General features: G+C 41.3%; 1 gene segment (V, D, J or C); it reads right to left on the reverse strand.

Moving 5' to 3' along the window:
* Positions 1-1,416: 1,416 nt before the first annotated feature.
* Positions 1,417-2,271, reverse strand: LOC121137748. The segment is given in 2 exon segments: positions 1,417-1,814; positions 1,941-2,271. Coding segments are annotated over 2 exon segments (480 nt in total).
* Positions 2,272-10,262: the final 7,991 nt, after the last annotated feature.

Consider the following 10,262-nt stretch of genomic DNA (forward strand, 5'->3'; position numbering starts at 1 on the left):
AGCATTCTCCATCTGTCAGGTCTTCTCCATCTTAACAGAATGGTACCGCCTGAAACTCTAAGCTGCAATCAACCCCTCTTCCTTCAGGTGCTTCTGACTGGCATGCTGTTAGAGCAACAAGAAAGGCAACACACCAGATCTTTGGGATTTTGGTCTTTGTGTGACTGCCTGAGTTAAACTTCCATAGTATAGTTGTGAGGAAAACCCAGAGCTAAACCCAGTACTGAGGGAGGAATTCAAAGACAGTGCAGAGTCAAGACTGTGTACTCTACAAAGCTACTCCAAGAACCCGGGATTAATTCGGTTAGTCAATATATTAAAAAAACACGTTGGAAAAACTAGAGTTCTTTGACATTTCTACTGAGTATTTTAAAAGTCCATTTAAATAAGTGATCCCAGTTGTGTGCTGTGGATAGCAGGGCCTTACATATTTCGAGGAAGAGGGCTATGTGGTCGTATAAATATTTATAAATGAACATAGTCCTAAGAATTAACATTAGGTTTCTCATCCAGTGGGAAGATGGTAGCATATATAGGAAAAACACTTACAGAACGTCAAGGCCATTTGCATAGTTTTATCTACCACCTGTCTACTCAGCAGTGACTCAGAATTCCTCTCCAGTCCCAGTGTCTTTTATAAGCCCCAGACACAGATTTACATACGCCTCCTCCACAGAAACTCAATGAAGGCCACTTGTATTTTTCAATAGCTTTATTGTTCTGGATTCCCCCTTTCTTAACTGCATCTAGAGTAGTATGGACCTGCCAGTCTTCTTCCCCAGAATTCTCATCACGCTTCTTTCATAGATTCTTATGCCTGTTTCACTCTTGCCCTAAGGTTTGTTCCTAAGGTGTGTGTGTGTGTGTGTGTGTGTGTGTGTGTGTGTGTGTGTGTGTGTGTTCTTTTCACCACAGAAGCTAGTCCTCCTGAAGCGCTTCTTGCTGTTACCAGGCCAAACCGGCTGTAGCAGTCCCTTCACTCCAACACCTTTGACTGAAGCAGGTACGAAGTATGACTGCAGTGTTTATTTTCACGTTTTTCTCTCTTTCTATCTTCTGCTGGATTTTTTAATGTTTTTTGAGGGAAGGAACAGTTTTCTCTTTCTAATGTCCAGTAGAATTTTTTATCTTAAATCTTTATGCGATAAAAATAAGCCTCTCTGAAAATGTCATAACGAAATCATTACATATGCTAATAAAATGCCTTTATATATAAAAAAATCATCCTCTCTCTCTTCCCCTTTCTCCAAGTCCTTCTGACTCTTCTCAAGTGTAGGAAGTAGATGCATATTTATGTATTGTGAATGTGTGTGCAATTTTAGAAGCCAGTTTAATGAATGGGTTGAGTTTCGCACCAACCTACAAGCAGTACAGAAGGCAGTAAGTAACCACTTTGTTCCAAATGCCTAGCTGAAGTTAAAGCACAGAGATTGGGGGGAAGGACCCAAGAGCCACCTGGTAGGGGGAGCAGAACCGGTGCACATTCATGCATAGAGAGGAGGGGACTGTGCTCCACTGTGCTATGCTGCTGGCACAGAGATAGACAGCCATGTGGTTCTTCTGAGCAGATGTCAAAGTGAGAGGAAAAAATAGCTTCTTCTCTCGAGAGACTTCATAGCCTTCAGATAGGTCCCCTTTCTGGATATCTTTTTCAGTTATTGAATAGTAGATCAATGACAATCCTTTGCCTGGATCCTGCCGGTACCAGTACATGGTATCATGATTAAAGTCCTGTTTGCATTCGAAGGTCAGTCTCTGCCCTTGCCGTCCGATCAGGAACTTGGGTGTCTGAGTAACGCCACCACGTGTGGTTTCTATGGAAGGAAAAAATATAAGTGAGTATGGAAGTAGGCAGAGAGGGTCCTGATGCTGCTGTCCAGAGAAGGGGGTTTAAGATGTGCACCTGGGGACAGGAAATTGCCCCAGAGCCCAGAACTCACCTGCTGCAAGAAGGCAGAGGGCTACCCAGCAGAGTGCCTGCTTGCCCATAGTGGGGAAGGAGTTTCCCTTGACTCTGAGCATCAGTTGAAAGAGAAACAAGGAAAGCAGCTTGGCTAGGGGCTCCACCTGGCTAATTATGGGGACTCGAGAGGAAGGAAGACTCTTAAGATGTTCAAAATGGGCTTCCTAGTGTGGCAGAAGGGGAGTGAGACCAGAGAGCTAGGCACTGGTTCCATGCGTCTGAACCAATTCTGGGAGGAGGGACTGTTCTAGCTCAGACCAGCCCTTTGGGTGTCGTCTTTGGGGTTATGTTGTTTTGACTACCTCGGGAGGATTATAGACCCTTGCTTATACGTGGTTGTAGTGTTTGTCTTCAGTACCTTCAGTTCTTCCAGGGTCTATGCAGTATCTGTGGTGGAATTGTGCGACAGTGTGGTGCAGAGGCCAGCCGCATCTAACACCTGCGAAGCTCTGGACCCATCTCATCTCTATGCTCACTTTGGTCCCTTCTCACTCTCTTTCCTCTTATTGTTTCTACCTCTTTAAGCCCTTTTCATCCCCACATGTGTTTTGATGCCATTCTTAAAGGCTCCTTCCGAAATTTTTATTTGCAACAGTTCTTTCTTCCAAATGTTTTTTTATTCATTTTGATGGTTTTTCTTTCACGCCTTTCTTGAGTTCTGTCAATTTCTTTGGTTTCTTTTGGTTTTGCTGCTTTTCTTTTTACCTTTATCGATAGGGCTCTCTCTCCCGCCTACTCATGCTGTTGGGAGACTCTTTAAAAGTATTCTTTGCTATCATCCTTCTAAATCTCCCTACGTCTTGTGTATGGAATCATTTGTTGCTTGTTATGAGTCCTCTTTATTTGTGTTTCTCTTTGAATTTTATATAAATAGCATTTAAAAGAATACAAATTCTTTCAGTGACCTTTGTTCCCTGAATCTATGCACCTACCTTAGATTATTCTCTGTACTCGTGGATACATGCCTAAGTTTGAAAGATCTTCCTTTTTTATGTTTTTTGTCTCCTTCTTTAATAAAAAGTATGTCAATATTTATTTTCTTTTCCAGGTACTATAAAAAGATGACTTAAAAAGCAAGTCAGTGTCACACCCAGCTGGAATTGCTAGGCTTTGGAGGCACTGGAATGATGGACATAATCATCTTTGTTCTTGGAGTTTGCCTGGTCCAGCCTTCAAACTCATATCCTCCAGCTCTGATGGAAAGCACAGTCCCTCTCTCTACCCCAATACTCCAAAGGAATGAGACTTTTTTCTTCTGGTGGCAAAATTCTCAATGTGTACAGCCCTTGCCAACAGGTATTTGAGGTGCTTCTCATGACTCACCACCAGAGGAAAGTAAGTCAAACCTGTTGTGAGATATTGCTTCATACCCATTAGGAAAACTATCATCAAAAGAGAAGACATGACAAGTGTCTGCTGAAGTGTGAGCAAGGAGAGCCTCCTCTTCTGTCTGTGAAAAGTAGATTGGTGTAGCCACAACCAAAAGCATTATGGATGTGCTCAAAGAAATTAAAAATATTGCTACCAAAAGACTGGACAGACACTCACCTGGACATGTGTATGGAAAAAATAAGCTGAGTATCTCTTTAAAAAAATTCTGAGCTCTCCTGCTCACCAGGGCACTAATCATAATAAACAGGATAGTAAATAATTAAGTGTTCATGGTTGTACAAATAGACTAGGAACTGTAGAAATGTGGTAAATATATGCAACATGGAGTTATTTGACCTTAAAAAAGACATCCTGAAAATTTCCACAAAATTATTTAATATGGAAGACAGTATACCAAGGGAGACTAATCAGACACATGAAAAATGTAGTGCATACTCTGACTTATATTTAGAAAGATAATGTCAATACAAAAATCAATGTTGCTGACAATAGGAAAATGTACTTCAAAGCATTCAATGTACAGGTCTCTACGATGTATGAGCCAAGAGTCCTTAGTACTGTAGTCAATATCACATCTTGTTTAAGATTCTTATTCAATAAAATTTAACTGCCACTGTCACAAAAATAAAGTAGCTCTGTGAGATGGTGGGTGAGTGTTTGTGACCCTGTCAACCATGTCACTCTCTAAATGTGTCCTATTATTAATCATAAACAATGAAATCTATTTAAATAATGTTAACATGAAAATGTAACGAAAGAAATAGCCTGCTTTGTGAGTCTAACACTGCCATCTGCAGGAGGAGGAGGGAGTGTAGAAAGAAGGCCAATGTGAAGCTTTGTGTGTTTACGCTGAGGTGTGTGTGTGTACCCACATGCCCTTGGGTGTGGTGCAGTAATCAGTGATGAGCCCAGCCATAAAAGGAGGAAACTGGATTTCCTTTGATCTTTCATATAGATGAACCATAAATGCAGCTGAGTTTGAATACATATCTCTCATTTCTGAAATATCCTTGTTTGCAGACCAAAGTCTGTTGGATGTACTTTTCTTCTTGTAATCTTTGGACCTTTTCAGCCTTTCTAACCTTTTGCCACCTCTAACATTAAATAAGTATTTAAAGTCTGTCAGTTGTTTACATATAAGAACCAAACCAAAACAAAAAAATTCCCTCTTTCAAATTCTCTTCAGTAACCCTTTAAGAGAGATCTCCCTGAATTAAGTTGAATTTATCAGATGAGACCAGGTGTGTTCAGGGTGGATGTGACAGTTATGTAGCTTGAATTCTTATAGGACTCCTAACAGTGGAAGCAGGGCTTGTCTCTGAGTCCTTTACGGGCTTTTGGGACCCTATTCCTCATACCAGATTGCATTGCTCAGCCTTAACACTAAGGAAGGTGCTTAGCATGCTATGTTTTGTCAATGTACATTGGAGGACTGCCATTTTGTGGATAGAAACAGAGAAGGAGTGGATGGGTCAGGAGGCAGTGAGAGGCAGGAGGAGGGACTGAGAGAATAAGAGTGAGAGGAAATTACAGTCAGGGGGTAAAATAAATAAGTAAATAAATACATAAACTACAGTCAATTCAAGGAACAATGCAAGTGAATAATGCTAATGTTCAATTAAATGAAATGGAAAGATAATAAACCAGTTCATTATAAAAAATAAGATGAATTCATCTTTGATGAGAAATCTGAATAACTTATACTAAGTAAGTATAAATCATTAATTTCCTTTTTTGCCTTGTCATTCTCCATCACTGAGAATCACTGGATTGCTTATAATTTCATGAGTTACTGAGTTTTGTGAGGTCTGGGGCCACTGATCTTCTCTAGGATGCAAGAGACCAACATCTACCCATTTTCCTGCGTAAGATGATGTCAAGACCGTCTTCACTGCAATGGGCATTTATCTGCCTCTGCTTCCTGATGGTGGATGCAGTGTGAACAGATGTTTCAATCTCCTGCTGCAGGAAAACAATGCCGGGCATAAGAGCTCACATCTGTATCTCTGCAGCTCCCCTGCTCAAACTCCAAAGGAATTTGTTATTGCAGCTCTTCAATAAATAGGCTTTTCCCCTTTTACAGAAATTGAGGCAGGGGTAGAGCAGCCCCTGCACTCAAGCTCTAGCCCACCTCATATCCTCCATGGACTTTAGCATTGGAATTTGTTGTTATCACCATTTATTAAAAGAAAAAAACATTTGGTGATTTCATTTATATCAAAATATCAATTATCTATATCTATCTATCTATATCTATATCTATATATGTGTGTATATATATATATATATATTTCCATATGACACCTCAAATAGCCCTTAGGTTTTAGCTGTCCCTCTTCCATCCCAGTCCACGTTTGGTCCTCCAATTCCAGCGAGCTCACCCCCATTCATCTGTAAGTATCTATTCTATTTCTCCTTCCTAGAGAGACCCAGTCCCACCCTGATCCCTTGCTCTCTACCTAACCTCTGTGATTCTTTTGGATAGCTTGCTTATCAATGACTTACCAGCCAACAAACACATATAAACTAACACATACCACGCTTATCTTTCAAAAGAGGGAACAAATAGGGACCCACAGCCAGAAAATATTCAGAGTGTAAGAGACCTTGGAACACCCAGCCTTAAAGGGGATATCTCCATTCAATGCCTCCTCCCGGGACTCAGGGAACTCTGAAAAAGAGGAGGTTGAAAGAGTTTAAGAGCCTGAGAGGATGAAGAACACAAAGGAAAGATCTAACAGGACTTGACTGGACCGTACCAGACGGGGTCCCAGAGCTGAAAGGGGAAGTGGATACTCACCCCCCCTCCTTAACACAGAAGCTATCTCCAGTTGATAGAGACTTGCAGAATGAAAATTCATTTTCTCTAAGGGAGCCTTACTGGGGAAGCAAACCACGCTTTAGGTCAGGCCCCATACACAGCAATTGATGACCAATACAAAACTGACTCAACAGCATCTTGGGAAGGTTGGGGTCAAATAATGTTAAGCCAGGCTTTGTTGCTGGTGGTGGGATCTTAGGGTTTTGTTTTTCTGCCTTGCAGCTTCATTGTATATATATATATATATATATATATTATGTCTCCTAGTTTGGGGTTTTTATGGTATTCTTGTATGTGCAAATATTTGTGCCTGTGCATTTATAGGTATTATAATATTGCTTGTGCTTTTTCTTTGGCTTTTTAAATTTTGGTTAGTTGTTTTGTCATATTTTGATTTGCATGCTTTTTTATCTTTTATTTTTTATTTTTTATTTTTTTTTCATTTTTTATTTTAATTTTAAATAGCTTGTTTTACATGTCAATCCCAGTTCCCTCTCCCTCCCCTCTTCCCGCACTCCCCTTCCCCCCTCCCTCCCACCCTATTGCCAAATCCTTCCACATAGGGGTTATCTAGAGTCTGTCATTTTACTCTTGGTAGGGTCAAGGCACTCCCCTAAGAGTCCAGGCTGAGAGAGCATCTCTCTTTGTGCTATAGGCACATGAAGACAGTTTGTATACCAGGGATAGACACTGATCCACAGCTCAGGGCCCCATAGGTTGCCCAGGCCTTCTCGCTGACACTCACATTTGGGGGGTCCAGATCAGTCCCATGCTGGCCTCCCCACTGTCGGTCTGGGGTCCAAGAGCACTCCCCTGTTCAGATCAGCTGTCTCTGCTGGTTTTGCCAGCCCATTCTTTGCCAATTTGCTCATCACTCCTCTCTGTCACTGGGTTCCTTGGGTTCAGTTCAGTGATTAGTTGTGTGTTTGCCTCTGCTTCCATCAGTCACAGGCAGAAAGAGATAGTTCCAGATGTGAGGAGAAGTAGGGAAAAACTGGGAGGCATACAGAGAGGGGAAGCTGTGCTCAGAATACATTGTATGAGGAAAAAAACATTTTCTATAAAAGATTTTTAAAAGCTCAATCAACTAAAAAGACAAAAATATAGCCAAAATATTACATTGACAGCCACTCAATGCCACGCCAGTCTTCTCAGCAGTTAAAATTTCTACTTTCTTCAAGCAATGTGCATTAGTTACTTCCGCACAACTGTGACCAAGTTATCTGTTGTAAACAGCTTAAGGGAGGAATGATTTATTTAGCTCACAATTACAAAAGACCCAGTCCAGGACAAATGAACCTTACATATCAACATGGAGGAAGTAGACAGAGGGGGGATATTTTACGTCCTGGTGAACATAAATCAGAAGGGAGTCATATGAGAGGGGCCACAATTGGAAACAACCCCCAAGGACACGCCTCCTTTAACCTAGTTCCCCCCACCAGACCGGTCTCTCACAGCACAGCCCACCACTCTGCACACTCTATTCTACATTAAACTCCATCCTTGGCTTAACCCAGTCACTGACTGAGTCAGAGCCCTTACAGCCAAATCATCTATGGAAACACCACAGTCACACCCAGATATTTCATAATCACCCAGATATTTCTTATTCACCTAGATATTTCCTAATCCATTCCAGGTGACATTGAAGACAATGATACCAGAGTTTTCCAAAACTGTTCACAAGTTCTGCAGTCACAGAACAGGAAGGAGGATCAGAGCTCGGACCTGTGCCCGACGCTGGGAAATGCACTCAGCCTTATCTTTCTCCAGATAGCTTGCTGCTTTTTATTTTCCTGGTATCATCTATGTTATCGGGCTTCCTATTTTTCTGCCTCTAATAACTAACTCTTAGCTATCTGTACACTGGAGTTTTCTCTATCTGCTTGTTCTAACTCCTTTGTCACCTTTAATTAAACATGATGATAACGGTGAATTAAATTCAATGAAAACATTACTTCAAATATCAGACAAGCAATCAGCTTACTGTACATCTTACTGACTCTCCTTGAACAACTTCAATTAGTAAAATGGGGAAACGTTCCGGGTTTGCTTGCTTGCCTGCTTGTTTTCCTTTCTTTCTTTCTTTCTTTCTTTCTTTCTTTCTTTCTTTCTTTCTTTCTTTCTTTCTTTCTTCCTTCCTTCCTTCCTTCCTTTCTTTCTTTCTTTCTTCCTTTCTTTCTTTCTTTCTTTCTTTCTTTCTTTCTTTCCTTCTTTCCTTCTTTCTTTCTTTCCCTCTCCCTCCCTCCCTCTCTCTTTCTCTCTTGGGTGAGGGAGAAAACTAAGGAGAATACCGTGTGCATGAAGCATATAGCATTAGTATTTCCTATAATATGGTGCCATGCCTAATTAACCCTTCTTACACCGAATCCTTGACTCTTATCAAGTGTTCCTCTCAGACACAACTTCTTCAGCTGTGAGTTGCAAGCCCACATGATATAACAGAATGTGAGAAATCATACCAAAAAATAGTAACAGTAAAACATTTCTGATTGTTCAATGAACAAAAGAAGAATTTAAATCAAACACAGAGGTGACAAGGGAGGGAGTGTTTTATGATTACCGTATCGCTTTATAATGTCTGTTTTTCTTCAGAACACCATTATCACCAGGGATGTTAATTATAAGAATATATGTGTATATGTATATGTATATGTATATATGGAGATATTCTCATGCGACTGTTTATAAGGTTATGATGTTTACTGTTCAGATCTTGTTTAGCTTGGACAAAGGATCTAGGATCTGTCATCCGCAGTTATCCTTACTTTCACGTTTTCCTTGGGAGTATTCTCCTGAGATGTATCTACCTCGATGGCATGCTCATCTACTTAGTTTTTGTTACATTTTTATAATTTACTTATTTTTTTAGTTTCATTTTACATTCCAACTACAGTTCTCCCTCCTCTCACCCATCTTCCTGCCCCCTCCCTTTATTCTCCTAGCCCAGCCCCTGTCCACTCCTCCCCATGAGTAAGGGCTCACATAAAGTCTGGCACATCAAGTTTGGGGTGGGGTCAAGCCTCTCTCCCATGTATTAAAGCTGAATATGGCATCCCATCATAGAGAATGGGCTCTAACAAGCTAGCTCAGGGTTACATCCTGGTCCTACTGCCAGGGACCCTCAGATAGTCCAAGCTTCACAACTGTCTCTCAGATATGGAGGGCCTAGTTAAGTCCCACGGAGTCTCCAGCTGTCGGGCTAGAGTTCATGGGTTAAGTGAGCTTGGTTCAGCTGCATGTGTTGATTTCTCCATCACGATCTTGACCTCCCTTGCTCATGGATTCCCTCCTCCCTCTCTTCCACTAGATTCCCAGAGCTCGGCCTGGTGCTTGGCTGTGGGTCTCTGCATCTGATTCTGATGATTACTGGATAAAGGCTCTATGATAATAGTATTCACCAGTCTGATTACAGGGGTATGCCAGTTTGGGCATCCTTTCCACTATGGCTAGGAGTCTTATCTGGGGTCGTCTTGTGGATTCTTGGGAGTTACCCTGGCACCAGGTTTCTCCCTAACCCCATAGTGGCTCTCTCTGTTAAGTTATCTCTTTCATTGTCCTTTTACTTCTTCCCTCCCCACTTCAACCATCCTGTTCCCTCATGGTCTCACTCACTTCCCCTTTGCCACCCTCCTTACCCCGTTTGCCCTGGAGATCTCATCTAATTTCCCTTCCCAGGGTGACGGCCATCTACTTGTAGACAGATGCCTGTAAGAGATGTATCCACAGACACTTTCTTCTCTCAGCATAATTTTTGTAATCTACTAATGGTTTCCATTTAGTCCTGTCAACAGCACCTCATACCCAAGTATGAGCATCAGCAGTGTATGGGTTTTTTCCTCCGAGATGACTTTCTTCTAAAAGACTTTCATCTTGAGGAATTGGCAATTTCTCTTTCACATTAGGCAAGTAGCTCTTTGGTGACTGGGCTGAATATATATGGATTGTTTTAAAATACAAAATACGTCAAAAGTTCGCCAAACACCAGAGATTTGCCTGTTTATAACATTAGGTCTTTATTGTCCTTAATATAACAGGCCTGTGCTTGTAAGAATCCAACTTAGTTTAAAAATATTGGGTGAG

This window comes from Mesocricetus auratus, unplaced genomic scaffold, assembly GCF_017639785.1.
Source record: "Mesocricetus auratus isolate SY011 unplaced genomic scaffold, BCM_Maur_2.0 Super-Scaffold_100694, whole genome shotgun sequence".
Taxonomy (NCBI): Eukaryota; Metazoa; Chordata; class Mammalia; order Rodentia; family Cricetidae; genus Mesocricetus; species Mesocricetus auratus.